General features: G+C 42.7%; 1 protein-coding gene and 1 long non-coding RNA gene across 8 annotated transcripts in view; both read right to left on the bottom strand.

Moving 5' to 3' along the window:
• gpr176 (G protein-coupled receptor 176) overlaps nucleotides 1–24,531 on the bottom strand; it is a 192,867-nt gene that overhangs the window by 35,293 nt on the left and 133,043 nt on the right. Inside the window, exons 1-4 of one of the 7 annotated variants that reach the window (XM_059955466.1) lie at nucleotides 11,151–14,398; nucleotides 6,071–6,173; nucleotides 1,199–1,269; nucleotides 495–628 (exon numbers count right to left, since the gene is read on the bottom strand). The exons of 1 other annotated variant lie outside the window; for it this stretch is intronic. Coding sequence is in view for 1 of the 6 variants with exons in the window: in XM_059955463.1 (XP_059811446.1) it covers nucleotides 11,151–11,211 (61 nt within the window). In the remaining 5 variants the exon portion in view is untranslated. Of the gene's footprint in view, nucleotides 1–494; nucleotides 629–1,198; nucleotides 3,449–6,070; nucleotides 6,926–11,150; nucleotides 14,399–24,531 lie in introns of those variants that run through there. 5 more of the 7 variants (XM_059955464.1, XM_059955467.1, XM_059955468.1 and 2 more) reach the window with 5 other exon arrangements.
• LOC132384374 (uncharacterized) lies at nucleotides 19,508–24,531 on the bottom strand. The gene is made up of 2 exons (XR_009508865.1): nucleotides 22,178–24,531; nucleotides 19,508–19,919 (listed from the first exon to the last, which is right to left on the bottom strand). It is a non-coding gene; the product is annotated as an uncharacterized LOC132384374 (long non-coding RNA).

Genomic DNA, 24,531 nt, shown 5'->3' with positions numbered 1-24,531 from the left:
GTGCGTTTGTAGGAAGTGACATTGGAACAGGCCAGAGGAGTGGAGAAGTCAAGGCGAGAGGTGTTACAGTGGAAATTGAAACTGAAAAGACCTTGGGGAGGGGTTGATAGTAAGAGGCCTGAATGGGGATGGCCTAGTGTTAGAGATAATGAGAAGGGGTCATCAGTTGGGAGTAAGGACTCCTTCCCAAAGAAATAAGTGTGGAGGCAGAAGCAAAAGAGCTCCACGTCATGACAGGCCTGGAACTTGTTGAGGTATGGGCCATGTACAAAATCAGCCCTTTGCTAAAGACTAACCACACAGCATTAGAGAGGAAGAGGTCAGGGGGATGGTAAACACATCTGATTTTTAAATTGGTTAGAGAGGAAAGCTTGAAGCTGCATTTCAATGTGGAATTTTAATGCTTTCCAAAAGATCATTGAGTGAGATTACAGAAAAGCCAATCAGATGTAAAGCCCTCTCAGAACAGTGAATTTTATCTCTAAGTTACTTACTCCTTTAAATCAGATGGAGTGGAATTGTAGAAGTTTTCTAAATATGCAGGCACATTTCAACTTCTAATCCATGACTGCTGTCAGACTGACTGATGAGTTTTCAGGTGATTAGGTCATTGGCACAATGCACCACTCTATTAAAACAAATATTTAGTTTGTATTACCTCACTGACTCAGTGAGCAGGATTGCAAATCCCCTCGCAGTTTGCTACACTCTCATTAATCAACAGCTGTGATGTTCCAGGTTTCAGAAAAATGCTTCAAACGTACAAGATGTACATAGACTACACCTTCCTCTGAATTGACTAAAAAGTGCAATTTAGGTTGTTGCAACTATGCAGGCATCTATTGCTTACACTAATTAATTATGCCATGATAATCCCCACAGGTATTGTTATGGTATTATATGAACAAAATGTTAGCATTTCAGTGACATGGTTTGCATTATCTCTCTTCATTTTATTTATTTTTTGTGATACAGCGTGGATTAGGCCCTTTCCAGCCCTTCAAGCCTTGTCACCCAGCAAGCCCCTGATTTAATCCTAGCCTAATCACGGGACAATTTACCAATATGTCCTTGGACTGTGGGAGGAAACCGGAGCACTTGGAGAGTCACAGGGAAAATACACAAATTCCTTACAGGCAGTGGCGGGAATTAAACCCAGGTCACTGGTAAAGTGTTGTGCTAACCATGCCGCCCTCACCTGTCAGTGATCAGACTTGCCCAAACTTGCTTCAGTCAGTTCCAGAAGACATATTTCTCAGCCTGGTAGTCCTAGAATAAGAGACCCAGGCCAACATAACAGAGAGAGAGAGGTAATGGGTTAGAACAAGCTCTGCCCACGTAATTCCTCTTTCAGCCTTTCACATTTGGCAGACGTCATTTAAGCTTTACCTGTCAGGGATATTATATGCTTCTGAATTCCCTTACAAAAACTATGATAAATTCAATACTTTGTATAAATATTGTATTCCCCCTTAAATACACTGTTCAAAATATTAAAAACTTCAGGTGTTTTAAATAAAACATTTAACAAACTGTACAATTTTTTAAACTAGTGAATCTACCTTCCCCTTCCCTGTGTTGGCACTGGGGAACATTAGGAAGCTTCTGCTCTGCCACTGATCCTCCATGGTAAGCAGAATGAAACAGCATAGCCAGGAAATGGCTGTAAAGCTTAGCCAGTAAGTTTGACATTTCCAAATTCACACAGGACTCCTAGCACTTATTGGCACCTTCACCTAGAAATGCCAGCAATTCAATGCAGAACTTGAAGCATTTCCCAGGCCTTAAGTTTTCTCGATATTTATCTTTTTAATAGCAGTAAATCATATGATGAGAAAAGGGCAGTCCAAAATTGATTTCAATTTGTGTTGTCAATGCTGCAGCAAACTCAGAATAATCCTCCATGGTTGACTAAAATCTGTCCATTATCAGTTTCTTCAGAAAACCAGAGATTTGGAAATTGATATTTTAAAATTAATCTTTAATCACACAGGGTCTTTCAGAGTAGTATTCTAACTGCTGATATAAAGGTGCAAGGACATTAATCAATTATTTTCCAGTAGATGTCTTTTCAGTTCAAATGATAAGATAAACCTAGAACATGGTATGGAACTGTGTGTCAAGATGCTGGAGCAGGGATCCAATCACAGACCCAGTACTGTGCACGCAGTTATATTAATTGAGCAACAAATCCCGAGGTGCAAACAAAGTTGGCATCAAAGTTCAGGTGGAGATCAAAACATCCAGAGAAATCCAAAAACCAGAATCAGGAAACAGACAGAGTACAGATTCAATTACCAGAAAGGCTCAGGAAAAAAAAACTTCATTGGCACAATCTGGTGAAAACGCAGGACTAAAATACACTGAGCAATAAGCAGAAAGGCAGATGATAGGTGGAGCACAATGAGATGCAAGTGACAGCAATACAGGTAATAATGAGAAACAGATGAGAGACAGGGTACTCAGTAAGACAGGAGCACATGGCAATACAAAACCACAGACTGACAGCCAGGGAGAAACACACAAAAAGACAGAGTTCAACTGGAGGTACTGACACTGTGATGGTTGTCACTTTAGATGTGTAAGAAAAGATCTGACTAATAAGGTGACCTAAATTACTTCTAATTAAGTGACTTACATTGGAATTAGAATTCTATTTTAAACTATTGGAAATAAAAATTGAAATTGATCATATAATGATTAAATTGTCATTAACTAATGAGGTTTTAAAAACAAAATTTGGATCTTTCCCAGGTCTGAGTTGTATGTAACTCAGTGGTTGTCTCAATTGCCCTCTGACGTGGTTGAATTGTCTCAGGTAAAACTAGCGATGATTAATAATGCTGGTGCAGCCAAGAATATTGTAGTTGTATCATGAGAATTTTATTTTAAATTATGTCACAGGCTCCAGATCCCAACAAAGGAGCACTTGACCCAGTGAGGGAAATTCAGATTCACTCAATCTCTCATTAATATGAGCCCGGGAACATTACATCAGGACCTAGATAAAATTTGCAATTAAATTGAAGCACAACTGTTAGGCCTTTCTCTAAAGGAGCCCATATTACAGCAAATAGACAAGTAGGATAGTAGTATAACCCGGCCATGGATAGTGCCAGGCCTGGCTGTGAAAGGAGGAGGGTTCAGCTTGGGACTAGCAGTCCCATCACATAAGAAATTAGATCTACAGAAATGCCAGCAGAAGCTCCAAAGACTTCATCCCTGGGAAAGGAAGGATGCACAAAGAAGATGGGCAATTTGAAAGAATGGCCAGGACAGTAGACTCTGTCGAGCTGCTGTCAGCTCCAGTAGGGACGATGTGCTTGAGAAGAAGACAACAACTAGCAGTGATCTAAATGACACCAGTACTGCATTCCTTTTACTAATATTTATTCACCAATAAAAATGTCTAATATTTTTTCAGATTGGAATATAAAAGAATGGCATCTTTATTGCTAAATAAGGTTTGGTTGAAAATTTAATTGCCAGTTTTTACTTACCGTGAAATTTTCTGATAACCTAGCCCTTACACTTGAAATTTCATCAGCAGCAGTTCCACAGGTGAACAGATTTCAAGGGAGAAACAGAAATACACAATTCCATGTTTGCCCTACTTATGAGCCTGGAATTCCAAACTCTTAAAGTCTATCTTCAAAGAAAGAATGCTTTCTATAAATTACCATTTAAAGTAGACACTGGGTCCAAGTGCAGTTTGGATTAAAGTTTATGCCTGCCATGATATTCTGAACATCTTAAACTCAGAAGTGTGAGTTTCATTAGTAGAGCAGATATGATGAAGGATAAGAATTAGGAGAATGGAACAGAGTCTTTACAAGGTAAGGGTGAGTGTCGGTGAGATACCCATGAGGGTTAGTAGGCTTATAACGGATACTAATAGGATGCTAATCTCTTCCTTGAGGTGAAGATGAAGTTACCAATGACAAGAAGGGGAATAATTAGAAACAGACTATGCAAAATATAAAGCATGATGGAAATTGGCAGCAAAGTTAATGAAGCTCTGTACAAGTGCAGGAAGCAACACTAATATAACACTGCAACAGGAACACAGTCAATGGGAGGGGCCTGTCCCATGTATTGTAGAGTGGGACCACAAGAACTCACACATACTTAACCTTCATTTGGAGAATGTGAATGCAGCAGAAGGCAATTTATTCATGATAAGATTGAGTTCAGGCACAAAAAAAATGTGTTTAGAAGTCAAAATGGATGAAGTGTTGAGCCTCCTGATGAGTATTAAGGTGGACAAGTCCCCAGGGCCTGATGGGATTTACCTCAGGTTCTTGAAAGAAGCAAGAGATGAGATTGCTGAGCCTTTGAGCAATGTCTTTTTGTCCTCTCTAGCCAGAGGCAAGGTCCTGGAGGACTGGTGAGTGGCTAATGTTGAACAGGTGTCCCCCACTTTACAAATGTTCGCTTTATGCTACTTCGCTTTTACAAAAGACCTACATTAGTAACCTGTTTTCGCATTACAAAGAGGATTTTTGCTTTCACAAAAAATTTTCCCATATACATTAATGTTTCTTCGCTTTACGCCATTTCGGCTTAAGAAAGGTTTCATAGGAACACTCTGCCTTTGTAAAGGGAGGGGATGCCTGCACCTCTACTTAAGAAGGGAACATGGAAAAATACTAGGAACTATACACTGGTGAGTATCACATCCATTGTAGGGAAATTTTTAGTGATAGAATAAATGAGTATTTGGAAACCTATGGCCTAATTAGGGACAGCCAACATGGCTTTGTGCATAGAACATCATGCCTTATCAACTTGATTGGGTTTTTTGACAAGGTGACGAGAGAGATTGATGAGGGTAGATCAGGGGACATTGTCTACATGGACAACATATGTGGCCTGACCAGAGTTTATAAAGTTGCAACATAACCTTCTGACTTTTGAACTCCGTGCCTCAACTAACAAAAGCAAGCATTCCATAAGCCTTCTAAATGTGCAATATGCAATTTATAGTAATTTGTAATAAAATAATATGTACAACAGGACAGTCAATATAACTTAGAAATGCAATTGCATCTGCGTGAATTAATCAGTCTGATGGCCTGGTGGAAGAAGGTGTCCCAGAGACTGTTGGTCCTGGCTTTTATGCTGCAGTACCGCTTCCTAGATGGTAGCAGCTGGAACAGTTTATGGTTGGGGTGACTATTCTTCAACCCTCTGAGGTGAAAGAGACTTCTTTCAACACACAGCCGGTACGTACAGACCATGAGATCCTCGGTGATGTGTATGCTGAGGAATTTAAAGCTGTTCACCCTCTCAACCCAGATCCATTGACGTCAATAGGGGCTAGCCTGTCTCCATTCCTCCTGTAGTCCACAACCAATGCTTTTGCGACATTTCGGGAGAGTTTGTTTCCTTGACACCACTGTGTCAAGAGACGTCTTCTCTGTAGGCTGCCTCGTTATTATTTGAGATTAGGCCAATCAGTGTAGTGTCATCAGCAAATTTACTTAGCAGATTGGAGCTGTGGGTGGCAACACAGTCATGGAGATACAGAGGGTAAAGGAGGGGGCTTAGTACACAATCCTGAGGGGCATCTGTGTTGAGGGTCAGAGGGGCAGAGGTGAGGGAGCCCACTCTTGCCACCTGCCGGCGATCTGACAAGAAGCCCAGGATCCAGCTACACAAGGCAGGATGAAGACCGAAGTCTCTGAGTTTCTTGTCAAGCCTAGAAGGAATTATGATATTGAATGCTGAACTGTAGTCCAAGAACAGCATTCGCACATAAGCATCTTTCTTCTCCAGGTGTGTAAGGAAGGTATGTAGTGCAGTGGCTATTGCGTCATCTGTCGATCAGTTGTGTCAGTAGGCAAATTGTACGGGGTCCAGTGTGGGTGGTAACGTGCTGCAGATGTAATCCTTGACTAGCCTCTCAAGGCATTTGCTTAATATTAAGGTGAATGCGACAGGACAAGACGCCAGCCGTTCAGACATGTTGCCTTGGTCTTTTTAGGTACAGGGACAACGGTGGATGTTTTGAAGCAGGAGGGCACTCTACACTGGGAGAGGGAGAGATTAAAAACGTCTGTAAACACACCTGCCAGTTGTGCCACATACATCCTGAGTACCCGCCCTGGGATGCCGTCCGGTTCCACGGCCTTGTGACTATCCACTCGTTGGAAATACCTGCGTACTTCAGCCTCAGAACATAACAACAGACACTTTCAAAGTGGCAGAGGTGATCAGAAGTTCAAAGTTCAAAGAAAATTTATTATCAAATTACATATATGTCACCATACGCAACCCTGAGATTAATTTTCTTGCAGGCATACTCTATAAATCCATAATAGAAAAATAACCATAATAGATAGTATCAATGAAAGTCTGCACCAACTTGGGGGTTTACCAGTGTGCAAAAGACAACAAACTCTGGAAATAGAAAAAGAAAGAAATAATAATAGTAAATAAATAAGCAATAAAATTTGAGAACGTGAGATAAAGAGTCCTTGAAAGTGAGTCCATAGGTTATGGGAATAGTTCCGTGATGGGTCAAGTGAATTTGAGTGAAGTTATTCCCTTTGATCCAAGAGCCTAATGGTTGAGAGGTAATACCTGTTCCTGGACCTGGTGGTTTGAGGCTCCTGTACCTTCTTCCTGAGAGTAGTAGCAAAAATAGAGCATGTTCTGGTGGTGTAGTTCCTAATGATGGATGGTGTTTTCCTGTGCCAACACTCTGTGTAGATGTGCTCAATGGTGGGGAGGGCTTTACCTGTGATACACTAGGCCATATACACTACTTTTTGAAGTATTTTCCATTCAAGAGCATTGGTGTTTCCATATCAAGCTGTTGTTCAGCAGCTCAATATGCTCTCCACCACACATCTTTAGAAGTTTGTCAAATCTTTAGATGTCATACTGAATTTTCGCAAACTCCTAAGGAAGTAGAAGTCCTGCCATGCTTTCTTTGTAATTGCACTTACATGCTGGGCACAGGACAGGTCCTCTGAACTCATAATACTGAGAAATTTAAAGTTGCTGACCTTTCCACCTCTGATCCTCCAGTCAGGATTGGCTCATGGACCCCTGGTTTCCGCTTCTTGAAGTCAATAATCAGCTCCTTGGTCTTGCTGACGTTGAGTAAGAGGTTGTAGTTATGGCATCGCTGAGCCAGATTTTCAATCTCCCTCCACTCTGCTTATTCACCACCACCTTGATGATTCTGTCATCAGCAAACTTGAGTATGGCATTGAAGCTTTGCTTAGCCACACAATCATAACTGTAAAATGAGTGGAGCAGGAGGATAGGCGCACAGCCTTGTGGTGCATCTGTACTGATGCAGAGTGTGGAGGAGATGGTGTTGTCAATCTGAACTGACTGGGCAACACACACAAAATACTTGAGGAACTCAGCAGGCCAGGCAGCATGTATGGAAAAAGTACAGTCAACGTTTCAGGCCGAGATGTCTGGCCTGATGAGTTCCCCCAGCATTTTGTGTGTGTTGCTTGGATTTCCAGCATCTGCAGACTTTCTCTGGTTTGCAAACTGACTGGGGTCAGCAAGTGATGAAATTAAGGATCCAATTGTACAGGGAGGTACTGAGGCCAAGGTCTTAAAGTTTATTGACAGTTTTGAGGTGGATGATGGTATTAAAAGCCAAGCTGTAGTCAATAAAGAGCACCCTGATGTAGGTGCCTTTGCTGTCCAGATATTCCAGAGTTGAGTAAGGAGCCAAGAAATGGCATCTGCTGTGGACTTGTTGAGCCAGTAGGTAAATTGGATCTAGATCACTTCTCTGGCAGGAGTTGATCTGCTTCATCACCAACCTACTGGTTGATAGTCATTGAGGCAGATTACCATGTAATTCTTGAGCCCCAGTATAACTGAAGCCTGCTTAAAGCAGGTGGGTTTCCCAGAATGCTAACATGAGAGCTTAAAGATATCAGTGACACTCCAGACAGTTGATCAGCACAGGTCTTCAGTGCTCAGCCAGGTACCCTGTCTGGGCTGGTTGTTTTTCATGGTTCACTCTCCTGAAGGCTGCTCAATATCGGCCTCAGAGACTGCAATCACAGGATCAACGGGGGCTGTGAGAGTCTGTGATAGTTCTATTTTGAGGGTTAAAATGAGCATAGAAAGCATTGAGGTCATCTGGAAGCAAAGCCCTATTTTTGCCTATGTTGCTTGATTTTACTTTATAAGAGGTGATAACATTCCAACCATGCCACAATTGTGAAGCGTCCTTCATTGATTCAAGTTTAGTCCAGAATTGCCTCTTTGCCCATGAAATGGCCTCCCAGAGATCATACCTGGATCTCTTGTAATTTTCTTGGCACCAGAATCCCCCTGATCTGGCCATCAACAGATTGTGGATCTCATGGTTCATCCAAGGCTCCTGGTTGAGGAAGACTCTGAATGATTTTGTGGGGACATTTTCATTTACAACTGCTTTATAAAGTCCATGTCAGCCATGCTGTATTCATTCAGATCCACGGATGAGTCCTTGAACCACAGCCCAGTCCTCCAACTCGAAGTCACCCCTCTACCTCCAGTGACCACCTCTTTGTTGTCCTAATCGCTGGAGTTTTGCTCTTTATCTCTGCTTGTATGCAGGTAGCAGAAAGACAGCCAAGTGATCAGATTTACTGAAATGTAGTCTGAGCATGGATTGGTAGGTATTCTTTACCTTAGTATAGTCTAGTGTGTTAGGGTCTCTGGTGCTAAAGTTTACATGCTGATCATAATTGGGCAGGGTTTTCTTCAATCAAACCTGGTTGAAGTCTCCAACTATGATTTGAAATCCATTAGGACAGATAGTTTCTTATTTGGAGAAGATAGTATTTCAAGTGCTTGATTATAGTTAGTTTCTGGTAGTACGTAAACTCCTGTGAGGATCACAGATAAGTATTCCCTAGGTAACCAGAATGGGTGGCATTTGATTGTTATGTGTTCAAGATCAGGGGAACACAAGTTTGACAAAACTGCCACATCAGAGCATCACTGAGATTGTATCATGAAACACACACCTGCACCTTTTGCCTCTTCCAGATCAGCAGTTCAGTCCATTTTGTGAATCAAGAAGCCTATAGGTCTGATCACAGTATCAGGTGCGCTGGGAGTAAGCCATGTCTCAGTCAAACATAGGATACAACAATCTCTCATTTCTCTCTGATATAGCAATCTTGCCCTCAGGTCCTCAATTCTGTTCTCCAGCAACTGCACATTTGCTAACAAGATGCTGGGTAGAAGGGTCTCATTCCATTGTGTTTCAGCCTGGCTTGGAGTTCCCCTTCCTGTCTTACTTCCAGCAATGGTGATGAACCTTAGTCCGCTTCAAGTTGCCGTATCTGCTTGCTTGAGAGGTAAGTCTGCCAAGTCATTCAAAAGTCTGTGAAATCTGTAGTACGTTAAGACAAATCAAAAGTACATTGCTTGAAGGGAAATTACATGCTGCGGAATTCAGTGAGAATAATTCAAAAGAGGTATGTTTGGAAGTTTTGTATGTAGGCTGCACGACGTCACCATAGTTCAGCGACGCCATCTTAATTAACCATTGATTTAAGTAGAAAATGACAGTAAAATGGACGAGGAAGCAATTTCTGTGGGATATAGGCTGTAGAAATACTGGGTCTACCAGAAGAGTCTTGCTTTTGGATTTTGGGGAGAAAGTGGAAGGGAGCTGTGAAAGGCTAAGAGACCGGAAGCTGTGAAAGAAGTTATCCTAATGAGATTACTGATTTACTGGGAGACTATGACCAGATAATCATGGGCTCAGGATTCAAAGAGAGGCATGAGAAAGCATCTGAAAGCTTTCAGTTTCTGCAGGGTTCAGATCTGTTTGCCAAAACACAACAGTGACAACTTCGTCAATTGGTTTGGTGACAATGTTAGGGTCAGTGTCTTTTTATCAAGTATCCCCAACAGGACATGTATACGTTAGTGGAACAAGCCAATAAGTAGCAGACGAAACTTTGCACAGCGAAAGGTAAAGTGATATATTCTGGCGGAAGATATGAGGAGAAGCAATGTGGCCTTCAAGGCCTAGTTTATAGAATGTGCAGCATCAGAGGACCTGGAGACTCAAATATGCAGATCACTGAAGTTGGAAGGACAATTGATAGGTTGAATGCTAAGCAAACTGAATTTTGGCCATCTGTAATTGGTATTCAGAAATTTGGTCAGAATTCAAATAATAGAAGCTGTTCTGTGCATCACAAAAAGTCCCACTATTAAAAAACTCTGTGACATCTTGATTTAATGGGACAACTATTCTTTTTTGTTTCCCCTTCGCTTGACAAGAAAAAATTGCTTCTCAGAGATGACATCAAATATATATAGTGTACATCTTTTCTATTTGAGGTTGAGCTTGTGCTTAAATATCTCCTCCATCGACTATTAAATGTATAAATCAGCATGTAAGAGAGAGACTGAAATTCTGGCTGAGTGGTGCAACAGCAAAAACCTCTTACTCAATGTCAGCAGACCAAAGAGCTGAAGATTGACCAGGAGAAGGAAACCAGAGGTCCAAAAGCCAGCCCTCTTCGGAGAATCAGAGGTGGAGAGGGTCAGCAATTTTAAATTCCTTAGTGTTATTATTTTGGAGGAACTGTTCTGGGTCCAGCACATAACTGCAATTATGAAGAAAGCATGACAGCATCACTAATTCTTATAAGTTTGTTAACACTTGGCATGACATCTCAAACTTGACAAACTTCTACAAATGTAAGGTAGAGAGAATATTGACTGGCAGCCTCACTGCCTGGTATGGAAACACCAATACCCTTGAATGGAAAATCCTTCAAATAGTAGTGGATATATCCCAGTCCATCACAGGTAAAGCCCTCCCCACCACTGAACATATCTACATGGAGCATTGTTTCAAAGCAGCATCCATCATCAAGGAACCCCATCACCCCGATCATGCTCGCTTCTTGCTGCTGCCTTCAGGAATAAGATGCAGAGATTGAACATCAAATCTTCTCTAAATTTAAACATGACATCACATCACATAACCATTGAGTGAGAATAGGAGGGGCCGCATCTTTCCATTTAAGCAAGAGCATCCTTCTGGCCATAAGGGAAATAAAAGCCAAAATGTGCAAGTCAGATGACTCCAAAATAATATCCTTTCCTCCAACAATACCAAATAAAGTGGTCAAAGGTTTAGGCTTTAAGTTTACCTTGCGAAGTATCGAGCAAATTTGAAATACTTCTTTCCAATATTTTCCAAGACTCGGACATGTCCGAAACATATGAATGAGTGAAGCTTCTCCATTATTACATTTATCACAATACGGAGATATATCTAAATAAAAAATGAGACAACTTATCCTTGGTCATATGGGCCCTATGGACCACTTTAAATTGTAGGAGAAAGTGGTGGGCATGTAACGATGAAGTGTTAACAAATTTAAAATTTTGATTTCAAGTTTCCTCAGAAATTGAAGTCTGGAAATCTTGTTCCCAAAGATTTTTAATTTTATCTAAAGGAACACTTCTCATTCCCAACAGCATATTATAAATATTAGATATAAATCCATTATAAAAAAGTTTCAAATTAAAAATTACATCTAATAGATTCTTATCAGGACTTTTAGGAAATGTACTTATTTCAGACCGTAAAAAATCTCTTATTTGTAGGTATCAAAAAAATGAGTTTTGGGTAAACTATATTTAGTTGACAGTTGTTCAAATGAAAAGAGACTTCGCTCTACAAACAAGTCCTGAAAGCATTTAATACCTAATCTGTCCCATTCTTTAAAAGCCACATCAATCATATAGTGTTTAAAACAATAAATAGAAAAAATGGGACTCGAAAGAGAAAATCTCAATAAGCTGAAGTATTTTCAGAACTGTATCCAAGTTCTCATAGTGTGTTTAACTACCAGATTATCATTTAACTTACTCAGAGACAAAGGAAGTGAGGATCCAAGAAGAGAAATAATAGAAAATTTATTAACAGTTAGCTTCCAAAAAAAACACCCATATTGGGCAATCCTCACGATTAATGTAATATAACCAAAATGTAAGATTTCTTATATTAACTGCCCAATAATAAAATCTAAAGTTTGGTAAGGCCTCCATTCTTTTTAGCTTAATGAAAATGAATTTTATTTAATCTAGAACACTTATTCTTCCATATATAAGAAGATATAATAGAGTAAAGAGAATCAAAAAAAGATTTAGGAATAAAAACAGGCAATGCCTGAAAAAGAAATATAAATTTAGGTAATATATTAATTTTGATAGTTAATTTGGACAATCAGTGATAACAAAGGAAGCGACTAATTTGATAGTATCCTTTTTACATGATTCAATAGGGTAAGAAAATTTTCTTTAAATAGACACTTATAGTTTTTATTGTTACACCTAAGGAGGTAAACTGGTTTCTTACAATTTTAAAGGGAGGGTTAGAATTTGCTGGTAACAAATTATTCAAAAGGAAAAGTTCACTTTTATGTAGGTTTAATTTTTAACCTGAGAACTGGATAAAACAGGAGAGTAAAAAAGCACATGGGGTAACAAAGTCTCAACATTAGAAATAAATAGCAGCAGATCATCGGCAAACAAGTACGGACTTGTTGTCCGCCCTGTTTGTACAGTCTTTCTTTGATTCTATTATGATTATTAGATTTATTGAGTATGCACACAAGAAAATGAACGTCAGGGTTGTATTTGGTGACACATCTTGTCTTTGGTAATAAATTTACTTTGAACTTCAAACTTTCTACAACTCAAGTGTTATTATATATGAAAACTGTACCGACCAATCATTGCTACTGATCTTGCTTTTCAGGTTGAGACGGTAAAAACAGTGATGCCACATCACATTCGTAGCAGCTTATTTCAATATACAGTCCCAGCAAATGGAGAGAAGTATACCTACTCAGCTCTTGACACTTTTTAACAAGTGGTACATGCAGAACCTGCCAAATAATAGAAACAATTGGGAAAATATAAGAGAGTTCTCTTCACTACTACCAATTTGAATATGGTGCAAAAGTTCCTGGAAAGTGTCCAGATTTGTGTTTATTTTCAACTATTTTTCTTTGACTTATAAAGGTATATTGACCATACAGAACTATATAAAATCTTAAGATGCATACTGTAGATAAGGTGAATGGTCACAGTCTTTTACACATGGCGCGTGGCCAAGTGGTTAAGGCTTTGGGCTAGCGATCTGAAGGTCATTAGTTTGCGCCTCAGCCGAGGCAGTGTGTGTGTTCTTGAGCAAGACACTTAACCACACACTGCTCCTGCACGTTTATAGCCCAGTGTCAGGGATTGGTCAAGACAAGACATGGTAGGGAAGAGTGAAACTAGAGATAAAGTGAGAGGGGAAAGGTTTAAAGTGAGATTCTGTGGTGTTACCTCCCAGGTGGTAGAGTCCAGGATGTCTCAGAGTGGCTGCAGAAGATTCTCAAGGGGTGGGGGTGAGTGGCCAGAGATTGTGGCGTACATTGGCATCAATGATGTATGTAGAAAGGGGTAAGAGGTCCTGCACAGTGAGCATAGGAAATTAGGAAAAAGGCTGATGAGCAGGCCCTCTGGATTACTCCCAGTACCACATGCTAATAAGGCAGGAATAGGATGATGGTACAGATGAATGAGAGGCTGAGGAACTGGTGCAGGGGGCAGGGTTATTAAATCATTGGAGTCTTTTCTGGGTCAGTGATGACCCATACATGAAGGACGAGGGGAACTCATTTCCTGGCAGGAAGGTTCACTAGTGCTACCCGGGAGGATTTAAACTAGTTTGGCAGGGGGATGGGAACCAAATCACCGAGTCAAAAAGTGGGGGGACAAAGAGAAAGGTAGATGACAGGCCCAGTAAAATCAGGCAGGAGTAAAGTAATAGATACGATGGGACAGAGAGTTTGAAGTGTGTGTTTTTTACTGCTAGGAGAATTCTGGGTAAAGGTGATGAACAGAGCATGAATCAGTACATGGAATAAAGATGTTGTAGTCGTTGCAGAGACTTGGTTGAGAGAGGATCAGAAATGGGTGCTTACCGTCCCAGGGTTTCAACGTTTTAGAAAAGATAGAGAGGGTGATAAAGGGGTGGGGGTGGAGAGTTGCACCACTAATCAGAGACACAACTGCACTCAGAAGGTACAAAACTGAGTCCATATGAGAACTCAAAAATAGGAAAGGTGCAAACACTCTGATGGGATTGGACTATAGACACCCTACCCCAGTTGCTGCCAGGATATTGAAAAACAGATAAACAGGCAGATTAGGGAAATGTGTAAAAATGATAGGGTTGTTGTCATGGAGAATTTCAACTTCCCTAATATAAACTGGAACTTTCTAAGTGCAAGAAGTTTAGAAGAAGCAAAATCTGTCAATGTCATGGTCCGGTCCGTGAAATCCGCATTCTGGTTCAGGGTCCGGTCCAAGCACCCTATTCCAGGTTTTCCGGGTTTCCCCAGTTTCCGTTGAGGCTGGCTGGCTTCATAAAGAGCTTCAGGATTCAGCCTCTGGCTGCTGGATTGTTCCTGTCTAAACCCCCTGTTTGTATCCTTTCTCCTGGAGCCTTACCTCGCCTCTGCTCTGCGAGGAGCCTCGCCTCGGCTCAACCTCTGCCTGGACCCTCGCCTCGGCTCTGCCTGGACCCTCGCCTCGCCTCTGCTCAACCTCTGCCTGGACCCTCGCCTCGCCTCTGCTCAACCTCTGCCTGGACCCTCGCCTCGGCTCTGCTCAACCTCTGCCTGGACCCTCGCCTCACCTCTGCTCAACCTCTGCCCGGACCCTCGCCTCGGCTCTGCTCAACCTCTGCCCGGACCCTCGCCTCGCCTCTGCTCAACCTCTGCCCGGACCCTCGCCTCGCCTCGCCTCTGCTCAACCTCTGCCCGGACCCTCGCCTCGCCTCGCCTCTGCTCAACCTCTGCCCGGAGCCTCGCCTCGCCTCTGCTCAACCTCTGCCCGGAGCCTCGCCTCGCCTCGCCTCTGCTCAACCTCTGCCCAGAGCCTCGCCTCGCCTCGCCTCTGCTCAACCTCTGCCCGGAGCCTCGCCTCGCCTCTGCTCAACCTCTGCCCGGAGCCTCGCCTCGCCTCTGCTCAACCTCTGCCCGGAGCCTCGCCTCGCCTCTGCTCAACCTCTGCCCGGAGCCTCGCCTCGCCTCTGCTCAACCTCTGCCCGGAGCCTCGCCTCGCCTCTGCTCAACCTCTGCCCGGAGCCTCGCCTCGCCTCTGCCCGGAGCCTCGCCTCGCCTCTGCTCAACCTCTGCCCGGAGCCTCGCCTCGCCTCTGCTCAACCTCTGCCCGGAGCCTCGCCTCGCCTCGCCTCTGCTCAACCTCTGCCCAGAGCCTCGCCTCGCCTCGCCTCTGCTCAACCTCTGCCCGGAGCCTCGCCTCGCCTCTGCTCAACCTCTGCCCGGAGCCTCGCCTCGCCTCTGCTCAACCTCTGCCCGGAGCCTCGCCTCGCCTCTGCTCAACCTCTGCCCGGAGCCTCGCCTCGCCTCTGCTCAACCTCTGCCCGGAGCCTCGCCTCGCCTCTGCTCAACCTCTGCCCGGAGCCTCGCCTCGCCTCTGCCCGGAGCCTCGCCTCGCCTCTGCTCAACCTCTGCCCGGAGCCTCGCCTCGCCTCTGCTCAACCTCTGCCCGGAGCCTCGCCTCGCCTCTGCCCGGAGCCTCGCCTCGCCTCTGCTCAACCTCTGCCCGGAGCCTCGCCTCGCCTCGCCTCTGCTCAACCTCTGCCCGGAGCCTCGCCTCGCCTCTGCTCAACCTCTGCCCGGAGCCTCACCTCGCCTCTGCCCGGAGCCTCGCCTCGCCTCTGCCCGGAGCCTCGCCTCGCCTCGCCTCTGCTCAACCTCTGCCCGGAGCCTCGCCTCGCCTCTGCCTGGAGCCTCGCCGTTTGGAACTGTCTGTTAGTGTCCACACCTTCACTAGGTAGGTCCGGCCGTTTTGCCACTACCTAGCGTTGGGAACTGTCTCGTCATGTTCAGTGTTCTGTGTAATGAGTCCCGGCCCAAAGTCCTGTACCAAAAGAGGGTTCCCGGTTCTGTGTGATGAGTCCTGGCCCTACGTCCTGTACCCAAGGAGGGGTGCTGGCTCTGTGTTTAGCCTTCTTATAGCCTCTCCCTCGACCAAGGCTCTGTGTTCTCGTCTTGTCCATGTGCCTCACCCAGCACAGGAGTACCTTGCCCAGCCCGGTGCTGGGGTTCCCTCGTCCTGTCCAGAAGTCTCATGTCCAGTCCGGTTGTCTCTCCCTCGATCAAGGCTCTGTGTTCTCGTCTTGTCCATGTGCCTCACCCAGCACAGGAGTACCTTGCCCAGCCCGGTGCTGGGGTTCCCTTGTCCAGTGCCTCTCCTCATCCTGTAGCCTCGTCTTGTCCTCGCCCGGTTCTGGAGTCCGAGCCCCAGTCAAGTCCCAGGTTCTGGGTCCTTGTCCAGTCTCCGGCTCGGAGTCCAAGCTCAGGCTCCTAGATCCCAGTTCCATGTCCTGGTTCCACTATCCTTGTCAAGTCCTAGCCCAGGCCCAGAATCCTTGTCTTGTCCAGGGCTGCTGTCATGTCCAGTGTCCTTTTCTTTCTCTGTTCCCCTGCTTCCTTCTCATGTCTAGTCCTGTTCCTGGTAGATTAGTGTCTGTGTCTTGGATTTGGGTCCACTCCCAATGCCCCCCCCCCCCCCCGCATTATGATAGTAGTCTATCCAGGAGGATTTCTTAAATCAATATGTAGATAGTCTGACAAGAAGATGAGCTGCACTGGACATGGTGTAAGGTAAAAAGCCTGGACAGGTGACCAACCCTTCAGTGGGTGAGTGCTTGGGGAACAGTTTTAAGTTAGCTATGGATAAGGATAAGTATAGACTTTGCAGGAGAGTATTAAATTGGAGCAGAGTATTAAATTACAAAAGCATTAGGCAGGAACTAGGGAGAGATAATTGGGAACAGCTATTTTTGCAAGTCCACATCTGACACGTGGAGGGTGTTTGAAGATCAACTGCACAGAGTACAGGACAGATGTACTCCAGTCAGAAGGAAGGACAAGGATGTCAAGGTAAGAGAACTGTGGATGTAGAGAAGTAATGAATTTAGCCAAGAAGATAAAGGAAATGTATGTCAAACTTAGGAAGATGGAATCAAACAGCCCTTGAGGGTTATAAAGAATCCAGAAAATAACTCAAGAAAGGAATTGGGAAAGCCAGGAGGGGACAAGAAAAGTCCTTGGCAAGTAGAATTAAAGAGAAATAAAAAGTATTCTATACATACAGTGACTACATCAAGAGCAACAGGATAATTAAGTGCAGGTAGGACTGCTCAAGGATAAAGGGGGAAACATTTGCTTGGATGCAAAGGATGTAGGTAAGGTCCTTAATGAGTACATCACTATTTACCATGAAGGACGGGGATGATAGGGAGATCAGTGCCAAGAGTATTGATATGTGAGGGCATTTTGAGGTAAAGGAGGAAGTAGTGTTGGGTCTTTTAAAGATCATTAAGGTACATAAGTCCCCAGGTCCCTATGGGGTATGCTCCACATTATTGAGTGACCCAAGGGAAGAGATTGCTGGAGCCTTGACCAATACCTCCGTGTCCTCTCTAGACACACCAGGGATAATCCTGGAAACTATAGACCAGAGAATGTCACATCAGTGGTAGGGGAGTTACTGGAATGAGGTCTTAGGGGTAGGATTTATAAGTATTTGGAAAATCATGGTCTAATTAGAAAGAGCTAACATAGCTTTGCACAGGGCAAGTCATGTCTTACTAACTTGATCGAGTCTTTTGTCAAGGTGACAAGGCTGATTGTTGACAGCAGAGCTGTAGATGTTGTCTACATGGATTTTAGTAAAGCCTTTAATGAGGTCCCTCACAGGAAGCTCATCCAGAAGATTAAGATGCATGGTATCCATGGTGAGTTGACCATTTGGATTCAGAACTGGCTTGCCCAGAGGGTAGTAGTCAAAGGGACATTTAGTTAGAGGTCTGTGTTTAGTTGTGTTCTGCAGGGATCTGCATGGGGATCTCTGCTATTTGTGGTGTATATAAATGGCCTGGAGGAAAATGTAGATGCGTGGATTAGTAAATTTGAAGATGACACAAAGATTGCTGATGTTATGGAGAGTGTAGAATACAGCAGGATTTAGATAAATTTCAGATATAGGCAGAGAAATGGCAGATGGACTTTAACCCAGCTAACAGAAATGTTGCACCTTGATAGGTCAAATGTAAAGAGACCCTTAACAGGGTCTTAAAGGGCAAGATCCTGAGCAGCATTGATGAGCAGAGGGACCTTGGAGTCCAAGTTCATAGCTCCCTGAAAGTGGCTACACAGGTTGAAAGGGTGGTTAAGGCAGGAAATGGTATGCTTGCCTTTATTAGTCAAGGAATTGAGTTCAATAGTTAGAAAGTTATGTTGCAACATTACAAAACTCTAGTTAGGCTGCTTCTAGAGTATTGTATACAGTTCTGGTCACCCTATTTTAGGAAGAATGTTGAGCCTTTGGTGGGGCTGCAGAAGACGTCTACCAGGATGCTGTCTGGTTTACAGGGCATGTGCTATAAGGAGAGGCTGGACAAACTCGGGTTACTTCCTCTGGAGCAGCGGAGACTGAGGGGAGATTGAGAGGCATAGATAGAGTAGTGAGACAGTATCTTTCTCCCAGGTTTGAAAAGATGAGAGAGGGTAATTTCAAAGGTGAGGGGCAATTTTTCTTTTTTTACACAGAGAGTGGAAGGTGCCAGGAATGCAGTAGCTGCTGTGTTAGTAGAGGCAGAAACATCAGGGACTCTTAAGAGACATTTAGATAGACACGTATATAAGAGAAAAATGAAGGATATGTACATTCTGACAGAATAGATTAGCTTAGTTACTGAGTTGGCACCAGTTCCTGTGCTGTACTAATCTATGTTCCATGGGACCTGAGAGGAAACTTTGTCACTCAGGTACGTAGAACAAGCTGCCAGAGGAGACAGTAGAAGCAGGTACAATTACAATGTTTAAAATCCATTTGGACAGTACATCCACAGAAAAGGTTTCGAGGGATATTGGCCAAATTACAGGCAAATGTAACTAAGCTTATGCAGCCAACTTAGTCAGCATGGATGGGTTGAACCAAATAGTTATGGTAATAACTATTGTTCTTAAAAACCAAAGAGTTAGACAGTGCAATGGTTAAATCTACTTTTCATTATTTTGCCAATTCTTTGAATATTTGCTAAAATATTTCATTTGTTATAACCACTGATCTGAATTTATGTGTGAGATCACAAAATTATTATTTATTATTGTAACAATAGAAGCCCTTGGGATTATTTGCTCTTCCAACCATTCTTTACGCAATGGTATTTAAAGATATAATACAAAAATAACAATGTTGTTCTTCAGGTTTCTGAATCAACTCATTTAAATGTTGAACCTAAGGTTAACTGTTGACTCACTATCCAAATTCATCATTACAATGCACTTTTTATGCAAAAGCCTAAAAGCAAATTACAAACCACAACCATGAACAAAACTGCAGCCTTACTTTTATGGAAATGCAATGGAGAGAATATTAAAATAAATTTATCTAAGTATCAGGTTCAAAATTCAAAGTTCAATCTAAATTTATTATCAATGTACATACTATATATTTCACCTTATACTATTCTGAGATTCATTTTCTTCCAGGTATTCACAGTAAATACAGTAAAACACAATAGAATCAATGAAAAACTGCACAGGACAAAGATGGACAAACAACCAATGTGTAAAAGACAACAAATTGTACAAATGCAAAAATAACAATAATAAATAAATAAGCAATAAACAATGAGGACATGACTTGCAGCATTCTTAAAAGTGAGTTCATAGGTTGCAGAATCAGTTCAGCGTTGGGGTGGTGAGTAATGTTGAGTAAATTTATCCCCTCTGGTTGAAGAGCTTGATGGTTGAGAGGTAATAACTGTTCTTGAACCTTGTGGTGTGGGACTTGAAGCTCCTGTACCTCCTTGCTGATGCCTGCAGCAAGAAAAGAGCATGGCCTAGATCAGCCTTTCTCAAATGTTTTGTTCTGGAGGAACCCTTGAAATAATTTTCAGGTCTCAGGGGACCCCTACATAAAAATTATTTTATCTAGAGCTCATGGTACATTAGTGCAATCAGCAAGCTGTAGATATAACAATCCAATAATAATTGTCAATGCTCTTCTAAGTAGAGAATGGATTTTAGCCTACCTTTCTTGAAAATAAAGCTTAACTTACCTTTCTTGAAATTAATCTTTTTCTTTCCCTTTCATAAATTTTAAAAGCTCGCAACACAATATAATAAATTTATCAATTCTGGATCATACTTAAGATAAGCACACACAGATTTCCCCTTCAACTGAAATGAGATTATTCCTATCCTTGCTCTTGATGCTTGTTAAACAAGAAAATGCTTGCTTACACATGTAAGAAGTGGAAAACTGCAGCAAAATGTTCATTGCTTTCCTACGAATGACAGGATACTCTTTCACAAAACCCAGATCTTGTTCAAGGGCAGGTCAGTAAATCTCATCTTGAGTGCATGATCAGAGTACAGCTCATAATGTTCTTTCTTTTCTCCTAAAGTCATATTCTCAGGCTGAGCAGAGGATTCAGAAAGGATTCCTCACCTAGTCATAGTTGAAAGGGAGGAAAATACTCAACAATTTTGTTCTGCAGTTCCTCCTAGTTGTTTTCAGTAAGACTTGAGACTTTCTGATATCCTTCCTCATTCTCAAGCCCAAGCAGTGGTAGAAACATTTCAAGATTCCCTTTTACAACAGGATTTTTCCAAAGATTCAGTTTTCTTTTGGATCCAAGAATTTTGTCACTTGAAGTCAAAACATATTCTCCAGGGCCTTGCAGAGACTTGTTCAACTGGTTTATATGATGAAAAATGTCTGTAAAGTAAGCTAGTTTCTGCAGCCATTCATCTTCAAAGCACTCACTATTTTCTTGAAAGTACTCATGCAATTTAACTTTCAGCTCAAACACCCTGTTGAGAACTCTTTCACTGCTAAGCTACCGGAGCAGGAGGTTGGTGCGCTCTTTGTTCAGGTTTTCACGTTTTAAACATTATTGAGAGAAATGGTCTTAAAGCTACAAAATAACTTGCTTCCTGAATCCCTTTACTAACTGTGACTTTATTTTCAAAAGCTTTAATCTGTCTGTTTTGAGATTCCAATAGGTTTCTAAAGTAATCAGCACTTCTACTTGTCATATGGCTGTGATTTGTAGTTAAGCATCTTTTCAATTTTGCTGGAGCCATTGCTTCATTTATAAGTTTTTTGCCACAGACGGGGCACAATGGAACAGGACAACGTGGATCACCAGTCCATGTAAAGCCCATTGATAAGTAGCTTTCATTGTAAGGTCCTTTGTTGCACTAGTGCAGTGAATTGATTCAGAAGATTGTAATTCTTCATCATTAACCTTATCAGAATTACCCTAGGCATAGGACTAGAAACCTCCTCTTTCATCTCACACCTCCTCTTCAAAAATTCGCCACACTGGACTGTCTTTAGAATGAAAATTTCCCTCCAGTATTCTACTGCACTGGTAGTTTGTTTGCTCCCATAAGTCAGTCGGCGGTGCATAAGGGGAAGTTGGAGGAGAATTCAGGAGGGAGAGGTGACGTCACAGACCAAGTTGGGCGAATCCATTCAATGCTCAGTAAGCTCACTTCACACTCCACAACAGCCTACTGTCCTCTCCTCCGTACAATACACCACTCACCAATTATCAGCAGTCTCCCCTATCTTGCGTCAAAAACTGAGAATGGACTATAACAAATAAATACAGTCCAACTGCAGACTGCCGTACTGGGCTGAGAGATCTCTAATGAGATGGCTAATGGAGCTGCTTAGTCACTGCCCACCACTGCAAGTGCTAACATCGTGCACCGTGCAAAGTTTAAAAAAAAATGATATTTATTCTTTTTATCATGATCTCTCATGGAACCCCTAGCAACCTCTCATGGAACCCTAGGTTTCTGCGGAATCCCAGTTGAGAAACCCTGGCCCAGATAATGACAGTCCTTGATGGCGGATGCTGCTTTCCTGCAACACCACTCCATGTAGATGTGCTAAACGGCAGAGACAACTTTACTGTGATGGACTGGGCTGTATCGACTATCTCTTGCAGGCTTGCAAACTCCAAGGTCCTTGGAGTTTCCATACTAGGCTGTAACGCAACGAGTCAATATACTCTCCACCCTACATCTACAGAAGCTTGTCAAATTTTTGGATGACATACCATTTCTTTGCAAACTTCTAACAAAGCAGAGGCACTGCTGTGTCTTCTTTGTAATGGCTCTTACATGCTGGACCAAGACAGATACTCTGAAATGATAACACCAAAAAATTTAAAATTGCTGACCCTCTCTCCCTCTGATTCCCCGATGAGGACTAGTTCATGGAGCTCTGGTTTCCTCCTCCTGAGGTCAATAATCAGCTCCTTGGTGTTGCTGACATTGAGTGAGAGTTTGTTGTTGTGGCACCATTCAGCCAGATTTTCAGTCTCCCTCCTTAATGCTGATTTGTCCTCATCTTTGATTTGGCCAACAACACTGGTGTCATCAGCAAACTCAGATATGGCATTGAAGCTGTACTTAGCCTCATGGTCATAAGTATAAGGCTAGTAGAGCAGGGGCTAAGCACACAGCCTTGTGGTGCACCCCTGCTGATATTGATTGTGGAGGAGATGTTATGGGAATCCGAACTGTCTGGGGTCTCTGGGTGAGGAAATCAAGGATCCAATTGAACAATTGTACAAGGACGAGGCCTGTGCCTTGGAGCTTATTAATTAGTTTTGAGGGGATGTTCGTACTGAATGCTGAACTGCAGTCAATGAGGTGCATCCTGATGTTGAAGGAGAGCTGAAATAATTGCAGATTTTACAAATACCTGCAACAAATAGAGGCTAGATAAGTATATTGAAAGGCATGTGGAACAATTATAATCCCAGGTTTAGCAGAAATGCCCATGCTGGTGCTCTGTGAACTACCCCTAGACTCCACCATCTATTTACTTAATTTAAGTGTTAACTTTCAATGACTAGTTTGGTTAAGAAAGCTGCAAATTGTACTATCTCTAGATAGCACCATCTTCATAAACCATTATTTTTCACTGTCAGGATGGTCAAAATAAATAACAGCACATATTAATCCTACTGTAGCAGTTAAGCGTGAACAGCTCTTGGAAATTTCTGGGTCCAAATCAACGTACATTTTATAGCACTTTTAATATTAAAAAATCCTAATTTGTTTTATAGAATGATGTGGTGGAAGAGTTAGGTGGATATCAAAACCCGAGTCAAAGAGTACATTTTTTTGAAGAAGAAGATAGAATGGTTTCGAGGAATGAATTCCAATCTACGGAGTCCAGGTGGTCAAAAATTCAGCGTCTGTTGACACTAATGTCACAGCCAATGAACTGTGGCACGCCAGTCAAACAAAATGCACTATGTCAATGGGTTGTGTACCATGGGCTTTACAGGATGACTTACTGCAATCAGTTGAATATTTTACAGTGAAGTCAATTTAAACAGTGCACTTAAAAACTCAAAGCTGTTTCTATCCAACTTCAGCATGCCCCCTGTGTCCACGTGACTTCCCCTGAGTGTTCTGGTACCCTTCCAGAGGTCTTATAGATGACAGGTTTATTGGTAATTGTAAACTGCCCTTAATAAAGGTCGGGGAGGGGGCAGGAGAGTCAGGGAAGATGATGGCCACATCAAAGAGAACAGGCTACAGGAAATAATTAGGAAAATAAGACTGACCGGAATATTCTGATTCCATGGGTGAAGAAGTTTCTCCTTACGTCCTAAGGAAACATGTCAAATATGAGTTACTTTACTCCATCGAACTATAGTTCCATTTAGCTGGGGAATTACACTATCAGCTCCATTCTAGCTGAAAACTGTGGTGCCACTGATTGCTGCTAGGAGGATTGTCCTCATTGCTGGGATGAAGGCTTGGAGAAAGAATAAAAACCAAAGCAAGAATGAACGAGTGCAGTGGCGCTCCGATCCGTTTGATACTTAATCATCACGGCTGGAAGTCCTGTGATCTTGAATGGCGCGACATGCACAGCAGAACTTGGAGTTACTATAGGGCTACGGTCCATGCATTAACTCTTCTCTGGCGCATATGATAATGACAGTGGAGGCAGCTGCTCAATCATGAGCACTGCCGGTGAACCTGATGCCAGAACCCGCACTTTGACAGACCTCCAGCTGCGCGCTTGCAAACCTTCTGCATTTACCACACTTACGAGAATGCTGGTGCAATTAACTGCACTCATAGTCCGCAACTTGATGATTTCGTTTGGCAATAAAAGTAAACCAACACTCTCACTCGAAAACATTGATCTACCTGCCCGTGGCAAACCACACACAGCAGCGGGTCATTACAAACTGCATATATCATCATCATCCCACATCAGTCGATGTAACATAATGCAATAGGATATAAAGTTCAAAATTTAAAATGCAGACATTCCTATGAATTCAGCATACCCAGGAATCCTTCTTGCCAAAGGATTGATACTTTCAAAACAGGCATTAAAAAATAAGTCGGCATTCCTCGTCCAACCTGCCATCGCTTAAAT

This window comes from Hypanus sabinus, chromosome 2 (assembly GCF_030144855.1).
Source record: "Hypanus sabinus isolate sHypSab1 chromosome 2, sHypSab1.hap1, whole genome shotgun sequence".
Taxonomy (NCBI): Eukaryota; Metazoa; Chordata; class Chondrichthyes; order Myliobatiformes; family Dasyatidae; genus Hypanus; species Hypanus sabinus.
The sequence above is the reverse complement of the archived record's forward strand: the minus strand, read 5'-3'. Positions and strand labels throughout refer to the sequence as shown.